The 19,488-nt window shown below is 33.4% G+C and overlaps 1 protein-coding gene across 1 annotated transcript; it reads left to right on the top strand.

Annotated features, from left to right (window-relative positions):
- The first annotated feature begins 1,195 nt into the window (after positions 1-1,195).
- On the top strand, positions 1,196-19,287 carry LOC140438910 (uncharacterized). The gene is made up of 4 exons (XM_072528545.1): positions 1,196-1,354; positions 1,780-2,079; positions 15,996-18,447; positions 18,809-19,287. The coding sequence occupies exons 1-4, from the start codon at positions 1,196-1,198 to the stop codon at positions 19,285-19,287; spliced, it is 3,390 nt and encodes a 1,129-aa protein (XP_072384646.1).
- The last annotated feature ends 201 nt before the right edge of the window (positions 19,288-19,488 follow it).

Here is a 19,488-nt window from a genome sequence, read left to right as displayed (position 1 = left end):
TGTAGGACCCATGTTCTCCATTTGGCCAAACTTGGAATTCCCAAGGATTTTGACCAATATCCAAATTCCTTGATGCGTCCGGCACGACAGTTACACACAGCACAAATGAGGTTACACTCTCAAAAAACTACCAATGTTTAAAGTAATTCTCTTCGGTTACATCGACCCATGCAAAAAACGCTTGATTTGACTTACTATTATGGTATTATTATTCTTTTCAAGCTCTATTTGGTAGAAACGTATGGTAAATAGGTATAAATTTTAAGGCAACCAGTAAAACATTTGCATATGTATAGTAAGTTTACTGACCCTCACTCCTGCAGGCGAAAACTATAGTAGGTTGAGTTATTGTAGTCTTCGTTGCAAGAAACAGCGGAAGGTATTGCAAGTTTGAATTACTACGGGTTTCACCGCATGCTTACTTATACTTTATAAGCATGCGGTGCATGCGGGTAAGATTTAAAGTAGCCGCTGTGTGAAAATAATCATTTTTAACGCGAACTAAAATGAAATCAAGAACAAAAAATTTTGCACAATGCAAAAAACTTATGTGAAAAACAATCATCAGATTCAAGTAAGTTTGATCTATATTAATTTTATTTCTTAATGAATTATTATTTTAGAACGAGAAGAACATTGGAAAACAGTATGCCCTTCTAGCACATGTACATTACAATCTATGAAACGACAACCAAGTTTACTTATGCCTGTAAAATTAGCAAATAATTTATTTATTTTAACTGGTCCTTTTTTTAGAATTGGATGAATTTTAGAATTGGTCCCCAATCACTGAATTTACTTGTGCTAGTGAAGTACCCATTGTATCAGATACAGGAACTGATCGTATGATACAGCTTTAGTTCCCAGCAACCACTCCAGAGACAAGCGAATCTCTTAATATAACTGTCGATAACAGCAACAACTTTACTTGGAACTTTTGGAACTTGTCAGATAGTTCAGATATTGATCCTAATTATGAACCAGAACTGACTCATCTAAAATGCCAAATCCTGAAGTTAAAAGTCAAATTAAGGGTGTCAACTTCTGTAGAAAGCGTAACATTATGCGTAAAGAAAAAACAGGTAGAAAGCGTCTAGGAAATACAAGTGGGTGACTTGATGTGAAGGCTAAGAAGGATCTAAACGTAGGCATCGAACACAAAAACCGTAAGGGTCAACTTATTGCTGCCAGACAGATGAAGAATCCATGCAAAGAAGCCTGTAGAAATAAATGTCGAGAGAAGATAAGTGAGGAAAATAGGAAGATATTGTTTGAAGAATTTTGGAAAATTGGTGATCACAATAGACAATGGGATTACATAGCAAGGTACGTTAAGAAAGAGGATAAAAAGCAAGTGAGAAAAACAGACGGCAAATGAAGACGAAATTCAACAACGACAAACCGGTTTGCAAAGCTATGTTTCTCAATAATTATGGAATATCCGAACAGTGGATAACAACCGCTTTAAGTAAAATTGGAAACAGTGGATCTCTTAAGGTAGATAGAAGAGCAAAACACGCTGCAAGACCAAATAAAATTGATGAAAGCATCTTAAACTCGATACGACATCACATTCAACTTTTTGCTGTGGTGCCTTCCCACTACACCAGATAAAAATCCACAAAAATGTGCTTGGAGGAGGGTCTTAACGTTGGAATAATACATCGATTGTGCTTAGAATACATGCAAGAAAGAAATTTTGTAGAAGTATGAACTTTAAGACAATACAGGGAAATTATTAATGTCGAGTTCAATATTGCATTTTTTAAACCAAAAAAGGACCAATGCAGCCTCTGTCCAGCCTATCCACTAGCAAGTCCAGAAAATAGACTTAAAATAAAAGACAGGTTTGATAAACAAATTTCTAATAAAATAGCTGCCAGAGCTTTAAAGGATGCAGATAAGGAGGCGGCGATCAATGATAAGTCAGTTTGTGCCGCTTGTTTCGATTTACAGAAAGTCCTCGTAACGTTCCAATCTGCTGTGAGCGACTTTTATTACAAGAGTAAACTCGCCACATATAATTTTACAATTTATGATACAGGAAATAACAAAGGCTATTGCTATGTGTGGCACGAGGTTCGTGCGAAAAGAGGGCCAAACGAAATAAGCAGTTGCATTTTGCATTTTTTAAATCATCAAGAAGAAACCGGTGTAAAAAAGGTTATTCTTTACTCTGATAACTGTGGCGGATGAAACCGCAACCGTTTTATTTTCTCATTATTTTCTTATGCGTCCATCAATCTCAATATTTAATAAGTCATCTATTCCTAGAAGCAGGGCATACACAAAACGAAGGAGACAACATGCATGCTGTTATTGAAAATGCCAAAAAGCGGCAATCAGCAATATACACACCTGATCAATGGATCATGTTGATTCACATGGCAAAAGTGTTTGGAAAGCCATACATTTTAAAAGAAATGGTACAAAGCGACTTTTTTAGTTTAAAACAAAAGGTGAAATTATAAAATTGGGATAAAAATAATGATGGAGAGAAGCTAAAGATAAGCAAGATTAAAGAAGTGCACTTTTTATCAGAAATGCCTCATAAAATGAAGTTCAAATATGACTATGCCGATGAACTGAAAATAATAACTTTAAAAAAGACAAAAGAAATTCAATGAAAACGATAATTCTAAAGAATTACCTGGACTGTATACAAGCTTGCTTCCAATAAATGAGAAAAAATTGAATGGGTTACTTGATTTATGTAAACCCAGAGGAAACAGTCTTCCTAGCATTCCTAAGGTTTACCATGAGTTTTATTTTTCACTTAAAGCCAAAAATGGGACGAAAATACAAAAGGGACAGAATATTAAAATTAGTGAAAATATGGAAGCAGAAAGTGACAACAATGAAGAATATGAACAAGATTCTAATTTTAGTTATTCCGATTAGTTCTAGAAATGTTTTTATTAATATTTATTAAACAAAAACGTTTTCTTTCTTTTCTTTACGTAAGACGTATTTCTTCCAAAAATAACGCCATTTCTTAGAGCGAAATCTTTGCGAAAAATTTTCAAACTCGATTATCCCAGTTCAACCAAAAGTGAGTTACACTAGTTTTCGTTGCATGGGTCGACATAATCTTCGATAGAGTTCCAAGTTCAGCTATTAGTGAAGGATATAATTACTTCACATATCTCAATAATTTAGTCACATATCATACCAATAATATTTCTGACACCCTCTCTCGTTTAATGAAGTATTAGGTAGACCAGTGCAAAGATTGTGGGAGTTTGATCAACTTCCACAGATTCATGATTCTGTAGATACGAAACACCGCAGAGAAACTCAGTTTTTAAAGACCGTACACAATTTGGATAAAAGGTCTCTATGAATTTCAATCGTCCTATTAGTGATATTAACTTATCAGGCTTTTTACCAGCAGCTAAGGCTCGTTTTCTCTAATTAGAGAGGAAACCACACAATGATCCACTTATGACCAGAATAAAAGAATACCCTTAAAGCCTCTAACTGCAGAAAAGGGGATAAATTATTATCTACCATACTTTCCCAGTCAAAAAAATGACTCTAGTTCAAATGTATCTACGGCTAGTATTTGATCCGAATAATAAAACTGCTTTAGGTTACCTTAATGATCAAATAAATAAAGAATTTTTAACTCAACTTCGTTTTATTGATATTCTTTTAAGATTTCGTACGTTTACTCAAGTTTTAATAGCAGATATAAAATCCATGTATATGCGGATATGCGTTGACAGTTCCGAGTGACACCTACTTAATTTTCTCTGACGCAACTCACTAGAGATGCCATGCAATGCATTAAAGCTTACTAGAAAACAGCTTACACGAAACTATCAGAACTAAATTGTGGAAAATCTCTCGAACAAATTGCTTAGAGAACTAAATCATTTCTTAGATCAGAAGTATTCCAGGTTACGGGTTGGAAGTAGACTTTCCAACGCTCCTCATCTCTCTTACAATGAAAAACATCCCATAATTCTTCCTAGTAAGAATTGAATTGTATCTTTGATGATGTATCAAATCCACGTCTTCCTATACAGTGGCCCACAAGTGTATCTGTCTCATGTCAGACGCCTGGTCACAGGTTTAAAGCAAAATCAATCACTCAGTTTATGTCTGATCTTCACTTTTACCGTGTTACAGGCACAAGACCCTTTCGATTTGTCTCAGTGTACTATGCTAGATATTTTAAGTCAAAATAATTTCATCTCCGTAGATCTCCTACCTATAAAGCGTAGCATTTTTGATTTGCACCATCACTAAGTGTTGTCATCTTGAGCTGGTAACTGACCTCACTAGTCAGGCCTACATGTTGACACTAAAAAGATATATAGCAAGCAGGTCAATTTTATCACGTATCTTTTCTGACAATTCGACCAATTTTAAGGAACAAAAAACAAACTCCATGAACTCTATAATTTTTTATGAATGAAGATCACACTGCATCCATTAAATACTTTGTGGCTAAGAACCCAATCACTTTCAAGTTCACTATTCCTCTAAATCCTGTAAGCATAGAAATACATGAAAGAAACATGCAGTCAGCTTAGTTTCACCTTCGTCTTGTGATCGGAAACGAAGTGCTTACTTACGAATCCTTCAATACAATACTGTTCCAAATTGAGGTGATTCTTAACTCTAGACTACTATTTAGGACATCTAAATGCTCGGAAGATCTTTCTTTTTTATTAGCCATGACAATTTTCTGGTTGGCTTATCTCAATTAGCTCCTTTGCAGTCTAGTAACATTTTGGAGTCGCAGATAATAGATTGATCCTCTACCACCAATTGTCTCAAACGCAATTATTATTCTGGAAAAAATGGAGTCTTCCATTCCTTCAAACCCTACAATCTCAATCCAAAGTGCTATAATGTCACCCAAAGTCCCATACAAGTCAATAATATAGTACTTAGACCGCCACCTACTCCCACTAAAGCAGGAGCTAACAAGAGTCGTAGAGCTAATGGCGAGCAATGATGGTTTGGTTCGGACTCTTCTACTTCAGACAAAGACAACAACTTATCTTAGATCCATCAGGCAAGTAAATTAACTTCCTAACCCTAGCTAATATAATTTACTTTCTTTTCTTTTCCCTTTGTAATGTTTTGGACCCCTTTAGGGGACGTAGTATGTTCGAATAAATCGAATAATATACCAACATTTCCAACAGTGTAAATATTTAAATGGCAGCAGTAGTTAGTGTTTTGTGTGCGTAAGACATATCTAGTTCCAAAAAAGACTGCCCGAAACAACAGGCACCCGCCTACGACTAGAGCGAAACTAGTAGGGCACGATGCAATATCTCTGTTTGCAGAAGCCTTTAAAAAATCCGTCAATGATTTATTCCACACCCATTTATGTGCACTCAATATTTGTTACGCTTTTGATATAAGAGCAATCCATTATACGTTAGTAGTGCCCTTTTTGTGCCAGCCAGTAAGTATTAGAAATTTTCGCATAGTTCTCTTTCTAGCCCTAGACACACATGGTTGCCACATCTCCACATTTCTACATTCAGGATCTCCGTGACAGTGACTTGGATGAACAATATCGTACGTGTACATTCGAAAGACTTGTATTAATTAGTAAGTGGTATTTAGTTCTAGGCATTTTGATTTTTATACCATTTGTATTGATTTTATTTATGTTGTTTGTAATTATCTCCCTCTTTAATAAATCTTTCGTACCTTTCGATAGCGTATGTTTAAGACATTTCTTTATTACAGGTAGAAGCTCTCATTTTTGTATACCTCAACCTTTGTTATATACTTCCTCTCATTTAAAACATTCTTCATGTTTGCGCTATTGTGTAGATACTAATTTTATCTAAACTTGGGTTGGTAACATTTTAGATCGCATTTCGACCAGAAGAAAACACTTCAAATCGATCAAATTATCCAAATTATGTAGTGAACATTTTAATGGTTGATTACTTAGAAAAGTAGGCATAAACATTTATATTGGGAATGTTTCAGAACTAAATTTTAACAGCTATATATTTTAAATAATAACATAAGGTTGCACAACTTAAGTTATGTTTTATTATCTTATATATGGATCCTATCGGAAGCAATTGAAACCTACTGCTGTATTATCAGTACTATGTCTTTGATAAGAGATAAGGTAAGAGGTATTTGTTACCTTGTTAATAATACGATAACTAAGTTTTCTAGCATATTACTGTTCAGTTTATGAGAAGTAGTTTATGCATTTTAACCAGATATCTCGCTTTTTATTAACCACATTAATTTTATTTTTATAATACCAATCAACTTGTCACAAAACCTTCCAATCAACAAGTAATAGAAAAAAGACTGAAAAAAACTAGATACGCTAGATATAAGATCTATTCCTTATTAGATGAATACTGGCAAACTGCCACTAAGGCAAGATATCACTATCAACAAATTTGCTAATTACTTCATTGCTTGTAGAGTATTTTGGTGTATATGCAAATATTGTAATAAAAAAAATTAAGATTTGTAAATACATATTTTTAAGGCACTGTATCATATTTTTTCTCAAAAATTCACACTTTGGTAAATTCTTTAAAATTGTATTACCTTATAAATAAGACCCTTTATATAATCATCAATCAATCTTCGCTTATCCACTGCTGGACATAGATCTCCATCATAATTTTCCATCTATTGCGATCTTGTGCCTCTTGCATCCAATTCATATGACAACGTTTTAGATCGTCAGTCCAACGTGTTGGTGGACGACCTCTGCTTTGGTAGGCATCATCTCTTGGTCTCCATTCCAGTATCCGCTTTGTCCATCTATTATCTGTCATTCGAGCCACGTGACCTGCCCAGTTCCATTTCAGTGTTGCTACTCTCTCTACTGCATCAGCCACTCCTGTTCTTTGTCGTAGCTGGCGATTTGGGATCTTGTCTCGTAGAGAAACGCCCAACATAACACGCTCCATCGCCCTTTGACACATACGGATCTTTTGAACTATTTTCCTTGTCATGGTCAACGTTTCCGCACCGTAAGTTAACACTGGCAAAACACACTGATTAAACGTTTTTCTTTGAAGGCATATTGGTATATCAGACGATTTGAAAATATGGTTCAGCTTGCCGAAGGCTGCCCAAGTCAGTCTTATACGACGGAGAAGCTCAACGGTTTGGTTATCTTTTCCTATGTGAATCTCATGACCTAGGTATTTATAGGCCATTACCTGATCTATGGATCTTGTTCCTACGCATATATCTTCGCTGACTACAATATTTGTCATCATCTGGGTTTTAGATATATTTATTTTCAATCCCCCTTCTAGCTAGGAAAGATAGAGCTGATTTAAAAGTTCTTTGGCCTCATCTATCCTATCAGCTATTAGTACAATATCATCTGCAAACCTTAGATGGCTAAGCTTTTCTCCGTTTATGTTTATGCCCTTGTCGGTCAGTTTTGCCCTTTTACATATATATTCCAAAAGCGTAGTGAACAGTTTCGGCGATATGGTGTCCCCCTGCTGTACTCCACGTTGTATCGGGAATTTCTGGTTTTGACGATCACCCACTCTAACACTGGCTGTTGCGTTTTGGTATATGTGTTTAATTATATTTATATACCGATAGTCACTTCGGCATTCTGTCAAGGCTTTCAACATTTTTTGTTGATTTACGGTGTCGAATGCCTTTTCATAGTCGACAAATATTAAAGCTAGTGGTTTATTATATTCAGTGCATTTTTCTATAAGATTTTTTTATTACCAGTAGGTGATCGTTTGTTCCATAGCCTTTTCTAAAAGGCCTGTTCTATGGGCTGATAAACTTCCAATTTATTTTCTAGTCGTTTCGTAATTATTTTTGTAAATAGTTTATAAATATGTGAAAGTAGACTTATGGGCCTGTAATTCCTGAGGTCGGTAGCATCCCCTTTTTATGAAGTATGATAATTTCTGCGTTATACCACTGGGTTGGTGTTATTGCTTCCTGCAAACATCTAGTGAATAGTTTGGCAAGGACCTGCCATAATCTTTTTCCAGCCACTTTCAAGGCATCTGCCACTATTTCATCGCCTCCGGAGGACTTATTGTTTTTCATTTCTTGTACTGACCTTCAAACTTCATTGGGTGTTACGTCCGATAAAATTTCAGATCCCTGATTGATTATCTTTGGTAATGATTCACTCCGGTTACATTGCTGTTCTTTGTATAGTTGTCTATAAATATATAATATATTATATATTTATATAATATATTCCAAGAAATATTATTTACATAATTTCCATAAGTCTCCCGAGCCCTCAGACACTACTCTACTGGGAATAGCGGACAATTTATTTATATCGTCGATTGGGAAATGGTTTGGGTGATGGTTGACGTGGGGGTTAGCGTAAGGATTGGCGCGGTGGTTGGCGCAAATATTCCTGACAGTAGGATTTTGATTGATGGCTGGAGCGGGCGATATTTTCTTTGTGAAATATCTCCGTGTCAAAGGTAACCGTATGCCATCATCTCTTTTATTGAAACTATTTAGCCTTTGTTCAATTTCTATGGCCTCTCGGATAATTCTTGCTTTATAGAATCGGATGGGAACTATGATTCTGGGGTTTTTAAAATTAATTTTTGACCTGTATGAAGATGGTGTTGAACCAGAGCTGAAATTGAATCGGAATTGCGAACAGAAATGGAACGTTCATAAATCCCATTTGGGATTTTAACGATTTGTTCGGTTTATAAGATTGCAGGCAGTCTGCACAAGAAATTTCATAAACTCCTTGTTGTTTATTTAGAATGTTGTCTTTGATTGATCGGACAAGGGGTAAAAGTTTTTGTTGGGGTGTAAATATTGTTTTTATTCCTCTTGATTTAAGAATTTTATCGATTTTACCAGTGACACCTTTAATGTAAGAAAAAAAGGCTTTCGTATGATGAGGGTCTGAGTCTTTGGTTTGAGATTGAGTGGAAGATTGGATCCGATAAAATTGTTAACAGCACATCTACGGAAACTTAGTAACAGGCTACAACAAGCGCAAAACAACAGACCTGAGTTGGTGCTACTGCACAGGCACCACTACATCAAACACGGAAGAAGGGTCAGACAGAGGGGGGAAGGTAGTTCCACTACCGCTCGGCCAGATGAATCATGCGATGAAGGAGAAGGCGGTGCTGCCAATTTCCCGTCGAATGAACCTTCGCATTGTTATTGTTGTTTCACTTATTCATAGCCCCCCTAACAAGAGGCCAGAACATTGAAACATGTAAATTGTATTGGTAACAGTAAATAGAACGCCTATATTAATAAGTGTTTGTTTACGTATGTGAATTCTGCTCACCAAAACATTTGATTTTATAGGTTAACGGTCTACATTCACTGGTTTGTTTGTTTTTTTTTTTATTTATTTTGCTTCAAACACTTACGGTTATTAGCATAAGAAAAATACAAAAATGATAAAGACATACATAGGCATATACAAAATATTAATTACATTTAAATTTTATTGAAAAAGTTTATAGTTTTCAAGAATTCTATCGTATTTAGATTCTCCTAAAAGTTCTTTTAATGTTTTTGGAATGTGGTGATATAGTCTTTCAACTGAGTATATTGGACAGTCAATCAAAATGTGCTTCACTATCACTTTACATTCACAACCAAAACACACTGGTTCCTCTTCTTTCTTTAACAAGTATTCATGTGTTGTAGAAGTGTGTCCGAATCTGAGACGTGTTATTAGGACTTGATATTGTCACTTTGAAGGCCAGCAGTTCCATGGAAGGACGGAAGATTATATTTCTATCAATTTAGTGGTGCTTCTATTCCATTGGTTTTGCCAAACTAAATGCACCGTTAGATTTTCCACTGATGCGGCTGTATTGGTTACTGTGGACCTAGCTAGACTATCTGCCTTTTCGTTACCATCTATTCCAACGTGTGACGGTACCCAGAGGAACTCTACTGTCAAATTGTTTTGATATATACGGTGTAAAATTAACTTAATCTGCTGTAATGTTGGATGAGAAGGATAAATCTGAGAAATTGATGTTAGACAACTAAGTGAATCAGATATTATAAGAGATTTGGGAAGTTATTTTCTAGAATAAAGGTTAGGGCCTTATTGATGGCAAATAGTTCTGCTGTAAAAATACTTGTCTTAGGAGACAATTTATAAATTTATAGATGGAATGTTCATTGAATGTCACAAAGCATGCTCCTACTCCATTTATGGTCTTAGATGCGTCCGTGTATATAAAATGGTAATTTTTGTACTGTGTGAGAACATGGAGAAAGTAAGTTTTAAAAAAAATTGGTATCACGTTATTTTCGTTATATGCTGTAAGTTTAAGGTTACAAAGCGTAGAGGGAACAACCCAAGGAAAACATAAATTTATTTCACATATAGGATAAATGGGAGGTAGTTCAATATTAAAATCGAATAAGTATCTATTAGCTCGTTCATAGAAAGGTACAGGACCTCTATTTCTTTTTTGATAGACCTCCTGGAACCTGTTAGCAACAGCATGATAAAGAGCTGGATTTTTTGGGTTAGATTTTATACTCGAGACATACGATAGACTTAAGTATTTTCTTCTTAGGTTTAAGGGTGGCTTTCCAGCTTTACAGAGTAGACTGTCCACAGGACTGGTGCAATATGCTCCTAGAGCAAGTCTAATGGCTAAACTCTGAAGAGTATCCAAAGTGTTAAGCAATGCTTGGTTTGCGGTATTATACACAACACATCCGTAGTCCAGTTTTGATCTATTTAAAGCTCTATATAAATTTATTAGTTGGAAAATCTGCTCCCCAATTTTTATGTGATACAGATTTTATAATGTTTAGTCCAGCTTGGCTGGATAATTTTGAGTCCAGTTGCATCCTTAGGAATTTTATTTCTCTTGTATATTCTATAGGAGAATTGTTTAAAAATAGATTTGAGAGCTTTTGTGGATTTTATTTTCGTGAAAAATGTATAGCTTTTGTTTTTGTGGTGGAAAACTGGAGCCCAATATTGTTAGACCACGATTCTATCGACTTAAGAGCTGCAGCAATACGATTATGAGCAGATAATATGTTTTTATTTCTTGTTAGAATTACCAGATCATCAGCATACAAAACAGTTTGAATTGTGCCATTGCAGTACGATACAACATTATTAATAGAAATTAAAAATAGTGCTACGCTTAGATTCGAGTCCTGTGTAACTCCATTTTTCTGTAATTTAGAATCAGACAAATGGTTATTGATTCGAACTTGGAAATATCGTTGCCGTAGAAAGTTTGAAATAAGAGCAAACATGTTACCGTGAATCTTACAATTGTGGAGAGTAGTTAAAATATCGTAGCGCCATACTGTATCAAAAGCCTTTTTTACATCAAAGAATATGGCAAAACATTCTTGATTACATATAGATGCTTCGGGAATTTCTGATTCCAATGATATTAAGTTATCTAATGTTGATATGGACTTTAAAATTAAAGAGCCTGAATAGAATCGAGGCATTTGAAATGTGGGTGTACCGTAGAATTTTAAAAATTCCTTGGACAGCACGAAAAACAAATGAAGAAGTACTAGCGAGACTCAATTTAGAAAAAGAACTATTGAGAACAGTCAAAAGAAGAAAAACCAGTTATTTAGGGCATTTGTTGCGCAACGAGAAATACTACATCCCTCAGTTGATAATAAAAGGCAAAATAGAAGGAAAGCGAGGAATTGGAAGAAAAAAATTGTCCTGGTTACGTAATATCAGAAACTGGACAGGACTTGGATTTGAGGAACTCTTAAGAACAGCTGAAGATAGACAAACGTTTGCCACCATAACCGCTAACCTCCATTGATGGAGACGGCACTTGAAGAAGAAGAATGTTGATCTATTTTTCCTTAATCCACTTTGTTCGGGTATAATAAGATGTTTATGTTCAATATACCACATGAGTCGATTGGCAATGATCTTTTCTAACAACATACACATTGCATTGGTGAGAGAGATTGGTCTATAGAATTCTGCTTCAAATTTAGGTTTACCTTGTTTGTGTATTGGAACTATGATTGACGAGTGTTGTATGTGTGGGAATACTTTATTGATCCATATAAAATTGAATAGTTGCAATAATAGTTTTTGGCCTACTAGTGGTAGGTTCTGTAGAAAAAGCACTGGTATATTATCTGGTCCTGGACTAGCATTTCTAACGGAGTTAGAATCACTAGAAGCGGTACAATATTGATTTGCCATTATTTCAGATATATTGCATTCGGACGTAAATGTCTGATTGTCGTTTATTAAGTACTTTATAGAGTGTTGTGACTTGCTTGCTTTTTTAATAATAAATCTACATTTAGCTCTTATTCTTTTAAATTCCAAATTTAGCTCTTTTTTCCTGTTTGCACGCATCGTTCCACCACGGTACAGGTGAATGTTTTGGATGAAAAGCTGTTTTTTCAATGGATTTATTTGCTGTTAAAATTCGCCAAATATAATGTTTTCTCGTTAATATCTTGTTCTGAGTCTAACATTTCTCTAAGATTCATAGCTCATGAAGAAATCAATGTTGAGAACAGTGTCCAGTTGGCTTTATTTAAGTACCATTTGGTGATGTGTGTATTGTGCTTATGGCACAACAGATTGTTAACTAAGATAGGAAAGTGATCACTTCCATATAGATCAGGTAAAGTGTCCCACAATAAACTAGGTTGCAAGTTTGGTTCACAAATTGACAAATCAATTGCTGAAAACTCTCCTGTTGCTGTATTATATCGAATATTCCTGCCGTCATTAAGTAGATTTAAATTGAGATTATTTAGGATATTGTCTATTTTTCTTCCCATTTTTGTCAATTTTTTTGAGCACCATAATGAATTATGTGCATTAAAATCTCCTAGTATAATTCGAGGTGTAGGAATCTGACATAAAAGATTAGAAATGTCTGCTATACTTGGAACACAATTAGGAGCGATGTAAAGACTGCAGATGTTAACTTTTAGTGGACCTACTAAGCACACCGCTACAGCCTCTAGATTTGTTATTAGAGGAATACTGCAATTTTCATAGAAATTCTCGATAAAAATTTAAACTCCACCACTGACATGTTCTTAATTTTGCCTAATTTTAGATACGCTTGCAGAATTTCTTAAATTATGAATTTTGTTATTTTTAAAATGAATTTCTTGTAGACAAATTATAGAAGGTGAATTTTGAGCAATTATTAATTGTAACATTTCTAAACGGGTATAATAACCGTTCAAATTCCACGTTAGAATAGACTTGAACGTGAGCTTATGTAGAAGGTTCTATGGAGGAGTCGCTATCGAGCTGAGGTTTTAGTTGTCGAGTAATTGAATTAATTATTTTAGTACAACGGGATTTAATTTTTTTTATATAATGTGGGGATAGATTTCTTTTAACAGATTAAGTCAGCCTAATGTGTCTTCTGTATAAGTTTTAGATAGACTCAATTTATCTGGAGATCCTAAAGCTTTTTCAAAAAAATCAGTTAGTTGTTCAAAATTTAATATCGGTGTTATTAGTAATAAAATCTTTTACGGGTTTCCTTAACTGTTAGCAATAGTCTCAGAATTATCAAGTTATATATCATTAGTATATCATTAGTTTTGGATTTTTAAGTTTTTGTATTGGTTTTGTAAAATTTTCTTTAGGTTCTTGTAAAGGTGAGGTTAAAATTTCATCAAAACTGCGCTTAGCTGTGTTTACTTCTTTACTAGGCGTATTAGTTATTTCAAGTGTATCAGTGGTATCTATTGATATGCTATTGATAGGGCATGCAAGTGTTGAGGAAGAGTTTGGGATTGATGTATGAGGTTGTGAAACATTAGGTGGTGTTGATAACCGGGTAGTTATTATATTTGTATCTGTGCATGTAGTTTGAGAACTTGGGAATTATGTTGAGGGTGATATTTGGGATGCAGTTAATATTGGTGTAGTTAATGAATAAGGTATAGTCGAAGATTGTAAGGAAAAGGAATGCGCTGAAGATGCTGATGTGATCGGGACGTCACGTGGAAGAGTACTAACTACTGTATTTATAGTAGTAGTTAGCACTGTTGTTGTTAAGTTTTGATTTGGATTTGTACAGGATGGACAATTTGCTACAAAATGGTCAGATTGTTTAGAATAGTAACACATCTGTTTTTCTAAAGATAAGAAAATACGATAAGATGTTTGATCCTGGTTTATGACAACTGAGGGAGGAATTAATGTAGCTTCTAAAGAAGAGATAAATGTATGTCTTCGAAAGCTCAGCATATGTCTATATTTTGGGTTTGTTGTACCTATTCGAAAAAATTAATTGGAGTTAATAAATTGAGGCCTAACTTTTTAAGTTCAGATTCTATGAAAGTGTGAGGAATACTAGGGCAAACATTAGAGATCAGTAATATTTCATTTGGAGTAATTAAGCGTCGAGTATAAATTATTTGTTGATTGATAGTTATTCTTCTGTTGTCAGCATTCATGACAGTTTCTACTAATTCATCACTAGCGAGGTAAATACAAATACGGTGATTTGAAATTCGTGATAAAAAAATAATATATATATATATATATATATATATATATATATATATATATATATATATATATATATATTAAGATGATAAGATGGTAAGAGAGGACCGGGAAGAAGACGTATTTCCTGGCTTCAAAATTTACGAAAGTGGTATAACACGACTACCACTGAACTGTTCCCCGCTGCAATAAACAAAGTAAAGATAGCTGTGATGATCGCCAACATCCGGAACGGATAGGCACTTTAAGAAGATATATATATATATATATATATATATATATATATATATATATATATATATATATATATATATATATATATGTATATATATATATATATATATATATATATAAATGTTTTTGATGGGTTGGAGTCAATAAAAGGGGCTATTGGTTAACTATTTAATATCTCGAGCTTTCAATTGTGTTTAAAATTCTTATCAAGAGCTGCTAAAAAAGACAAAATATCTTACAAAGTTGAACTATAAAGAAAAACATTTTTTGTTAACTCACCAAATAAAATTAGTTTCGTTAATAAAAATTGCTGCAAATACATGTCAAAAAGAATTAATACTAAAATGCCCTTATCTAATAAATTCTTCCCTGAAATTTTAATAATTTTGAAAACATTTTCTTAACAAAAAAATAATTGAATTTATAAATAGTTTAAAGTAGCAACCAATTACAAATAAGCCTCAATGTCATAAATACCAACTTAAAATGTTTACCTTTGACAATTATATTATCAAAAATAAAATTTTGTTTAAAAATTCTTTTTTGTTTAGTAACAAAAAAGAAGAAGATTTATTCACCATTGATAGATGTCTGAAAAAATGTAACAGATATATGGAAAATTAAATAAAAATGTGATATTTTTCAAGTTTTATATATAAATTATAAAGAAATAATATAATTATAATTTTGCTTAGGTTTTGAATTTCTGATCTTTTGTTTAAACTATTATCACTTTTGCTAATACAAACCATTTCCAAAAAAGTCCTTTTGAATTTATTACTTTCACTACATAAAATTTTAATGTTATCAAAATCCATAATATGGTCTTTATCGATTACATGCTCTGCCAAAGCACAAGATGGTTTTTTAATTCTGCAATCACTTTTGTGAGAAATAATGCGATTTGAAAGATTTCTTCCGGTCTCACCAACATACATAGTCAGATTCACACTGAGTACAACTAATGCTGTATACTACATTCGTTTTTTCAAATTTGTCTATAGGATATTTAGTTTTGGAATATAAAGGTGAAATAGTTTTGATGTTCTTTGTTGCTATTTTTATATTGTCGATAACCTTTAGTGTTTGTATTAATTTAGCTGTTAATGATGGTATAAAAGGTAGTGAATGATAATAGATGTTCTGATTGTTAGATACAATGTTTTGAGATTTAGCAAAAAATGGTGTTAAGTTATTTATATTAACAATATCAGAAAAAAACATCCTATGTAGCATATCTGGATTTTTTTAGATATTTTTTTATTTTTATTTGTAATTTTTTATTTGTAATTTTTCACAGAATATTCCTGAAGATGACCAACTAAAAAAATTCTGGTCGATAGATGAAATTCCTATTACCAATTCTATGTCAAAAGATGACAGTCAATGTGAATATTTATTCAGTCAAGATACATATCGCGATAGAACGGGACAATTCGTAGTAAAATTTCCTTTGAAACAATCTCCTTCACTATTAGGGGATTCTAAAGAAATGGCTATTCAACGATTTCTATCATTAGAAAGGAAATTCAGTTCAAAGCCCAAATTTTATAGTCTTTATAAGGAATTTATTAATGAATACATACAATTGGGTCATATGACAAAAATCTTAGACACTCAAAACATTTTAAATTACTATGCACCACACCATGGAGTCTTAAAAGAAAGTATTACTACACAACTTCGTGTTGTGTTTGATTTCTCATGCCCAAGCAAGTCTGGATATTCTCTTAATGACCTTCAATATGTTGGTCCCAAGGTCCAAAATAATATTTTTGATATCTTAATTCGCTTCAGACTATATAAATATGTAGTTTCAGCAGATATATCTAAAATGTTTAGGCAAATTTTGATGCACGAAGATCACAAATCCTTACAACAAATAATTTGGCGAAACAATCCGAATGAACAATTTTCCACATATCAATTAAATACTGTTACATATGGTGCTACTTCATCCCCATATTTAGCAATAAGATGTATAAACCAATTAGCTATTGAATATCAAGAATCATTTCCTATTGCTTCTAAATCTATTCTTTCTGATTTTTATGTGGATGATCTTTTAACAGGGTCTGATGATATTATTGAACTCCAGGATAGATGTAGAGACATTTCACTCATCTTAAAATCTGCTCATTTTATATTAAGAAAATGGGTTTCCAATGATGCCCGTGTATTAAACAATATTGGTACATCTGACATTCCCAATGAAATTCTAAATATAGGAGAATCAGAAAGTTTTAAAACGCTAGGTATTCAATGGTCTAGCAAGCAAGATATTTTAAGGTATAAAATATGTTCCATCAAGCATGAAAATCATATTACAAAAAGGCAAATTTTATCTACCATATCTCAAATCTATGATCCTTTAGGAATTTTAAGTCCAGTGATAATCATTTCAAAAATAATTATACAGCAATTATGGTCACTTAAATTACCTTGGGATGAACCAGTTCCAGAAACTATATTTATCAAATGGTTTCAATTCTACAACCAATTGCCTATTTTAAATCAATTAAAAATTCCAAGACTAGCAGTCGGAAGAACCCATAAATTATTGGATCTGCATTGTTTTTGTGATGCATCACTACAAGCTTATGCAAGTTGCATTTACATAAGAAGTGTAGATGCTAAAGGTATATATCAAACACATTTACTGTGCTCCAAAGCAAAGGTAGCACCCTTAAAATCAATCACTATCCCACGTTTAGAACTACTAGCTTCATTATTAGGGGCTCAGCTAGTAGATCAACTTCTTAAAGGCTCTTTTCCATCAATTCCAATATATTTCTGGTCTGATTCTCAAATTGTACTGTGTTGGCTGAAAAAAGAGCCAAATCAATTGCAGACCTTTGTTGCTAATAGAGTTTCCAAAATTCAGAAAATTACTGAACCATATGGCTGGTTTTATGTTAACACCAAAGAGAACTCTGCAGATTTAGCTTCTTGGGGAGTCTTACCAGAAAATCTTGCAAATTCAAAATTATGGTTTTATGGTCCAGAATTTTTACATAAACCATTTACTCAATTATCTACTATTAATGAATGTAATCTAGTAATTCCGGATTTAAAGAAAGCATCTGCTATATTCACAACTAAAATTAAAGAGCCATCTGCTTTATTTCTACAATTTTCAACTTTTAATAAATTACATCGAGTAACTAGCTATCTTCTTCGATTTATTTCAAATAGCCGCAAAGCTCCAGAGCAGCGAGTATTTGGATGTTTAACAGTTTCAGAATTAAATTGTGCTCATATACTATTATTAAAATTGGCACAATTAGATTCATTCCATGAAGAATTTTCTTTGTTAAAATTACACACCTATTTACCTTCTAAGCACAAGTTTAGCAGTTTTGCTCCATTTCTAGATAAAGACAATTTAATAAGAGTTGGTGGAAGATTACGATTTACATCCTTAGAATCTAATAAAAAACATCCTGTTTTGCTGTCGTCAAAACATCCATTGACAAAACTTATCTTTGCACATAAACACTCAGTATTACTTCATCCAGGGCCTAACTTATTACTTTCAGCTATAAGACAATTTTATTGGCCTATTGGAGGACGAAGTTTAGCTAGAAAAATTTGTAACAGTTGCATGACATGTTTTAAATTTAACCCATCATTTGCTTCTTATCCAATGTCAAGTTTACCTGACAATAGAGTAACGCCATCTCTACCCTTACAGTATACTGGTATTGATTATGCTGGACCATTCTCACTGAAGGACAAAAATGGTAGAGGATGTAAACTATTAAAATGTTATATCTGTGTTTTTGTCTGCTTTTGCACAAAAGCTATTCATTTAGAGCTAGTATCTTATTTAACAACAGATAGTTTTCTATCTTGTCTTAGGAGGAGTACCATCCGATATTTATTCTGATAATGGAAGTACTTTCATAGGGGCTAGAAATGAGTTAAATGAATTAGGTCAATTTTTGTATGCTAATCAAACTCAAATAAGCAACTATTCTTCTCATAAAAACATTAGGTGGCATTTTATACCTCCTTATACACCTAACTTTGGAGGTCTTTGGGAGGCTGCAGTAAAAAGCACAAAGCACCACCTAAAACGCATTATGTTAAATAAACAATTTATTTATGAAGATTTCAATTCTCTAATTGTTCAAATTGAGGGTATCCTAAACTCACGCCCACTGTATGCCCTATCTAATGATCCCAATGATATTGAACCTATTACTCCTTCCCATTTTCTTATTGGTCGACCTATAACTACACTTCCTGATCCTGACCTATCAGAAGTTCCATTGAATCGATTAACTAAACCACAAGAGCTTCAGCGTATGTACCAGCAGTTTTGGACGAGATTTAAGCAGGAGTATATTTCCCAACTACATGTACAATATAAATGGAAGGATCCACCCACATCAGTCAAAGTTGGAACATTAGTTTTAATTAAAAATGATCAGCAGCCGCCATGTAAATGGCCTATGGGGCGAATTCTTCAATTAATTCCAGGAAAGGACGGCATCTCCAGAGTAGCAGAAGTGAAAACCGCCACTCGTGTAGTGACCCGTTCTGTTAGACATTTGTGTCCACTACCATTGGAAAATGAGACACTATAGTAGTGACATTGACATTAGTGTATTAGTTTTATAAATTAGTTTAACTTTGAAGATTCTCTTCAAAGGGGGGAATTTATGTTCAATTTAATATTTTATTATATTATATTAATATTTTATGTCTGGCAACACTGTATTAAAAGTTTGCCTGTCATTTTTATGTCAACTGTCGGAAGACATATCTCCTCCATATTTGTTCTTTTA

This window comes from Diabrotica undecimpunctata, chromosome 4 (assembly GCF_040954645.1).
Source record: "Diabrotica undecimpunctata isolate CICGRU chromosome 4, icDiaUnde3, whole genome shotgun sequence".
Classification (NCBI taxonomy): domain Eukaryota; kingdom Metazoa; phylum Arthropoda; class Insecta; order Coleoptera; family Chrysomelidae; genus Diabrotica; species Diabrotica undecimpunctata.
This window is presented reverse-complemented; position numbering and strand designations above follow the sequence as displayed.

Coding starts and splice junctions, on each gene's coding strand:
- LOC140438910 (XM_072528545.1), top strand. CDS start 1,196: ATGAAGAATCCATGCAAAGAAGCCTGTAGAAATAAATGTCGAGAGAAG. Junction 2,080..15,995: donor ATTGCTATGTGTGGCACGAG/GTTCGTGCGAAA, acceptor AATTTTTCACAG/AATATTCCTGAAGATGACCA. Junction 18,448..18,808: donor GGACAAAAATGGTAGAGGAT/GTAAACTATTAA, acceptor TTATTTATGAAG/ATTTCAATTCTCTAATTGTT.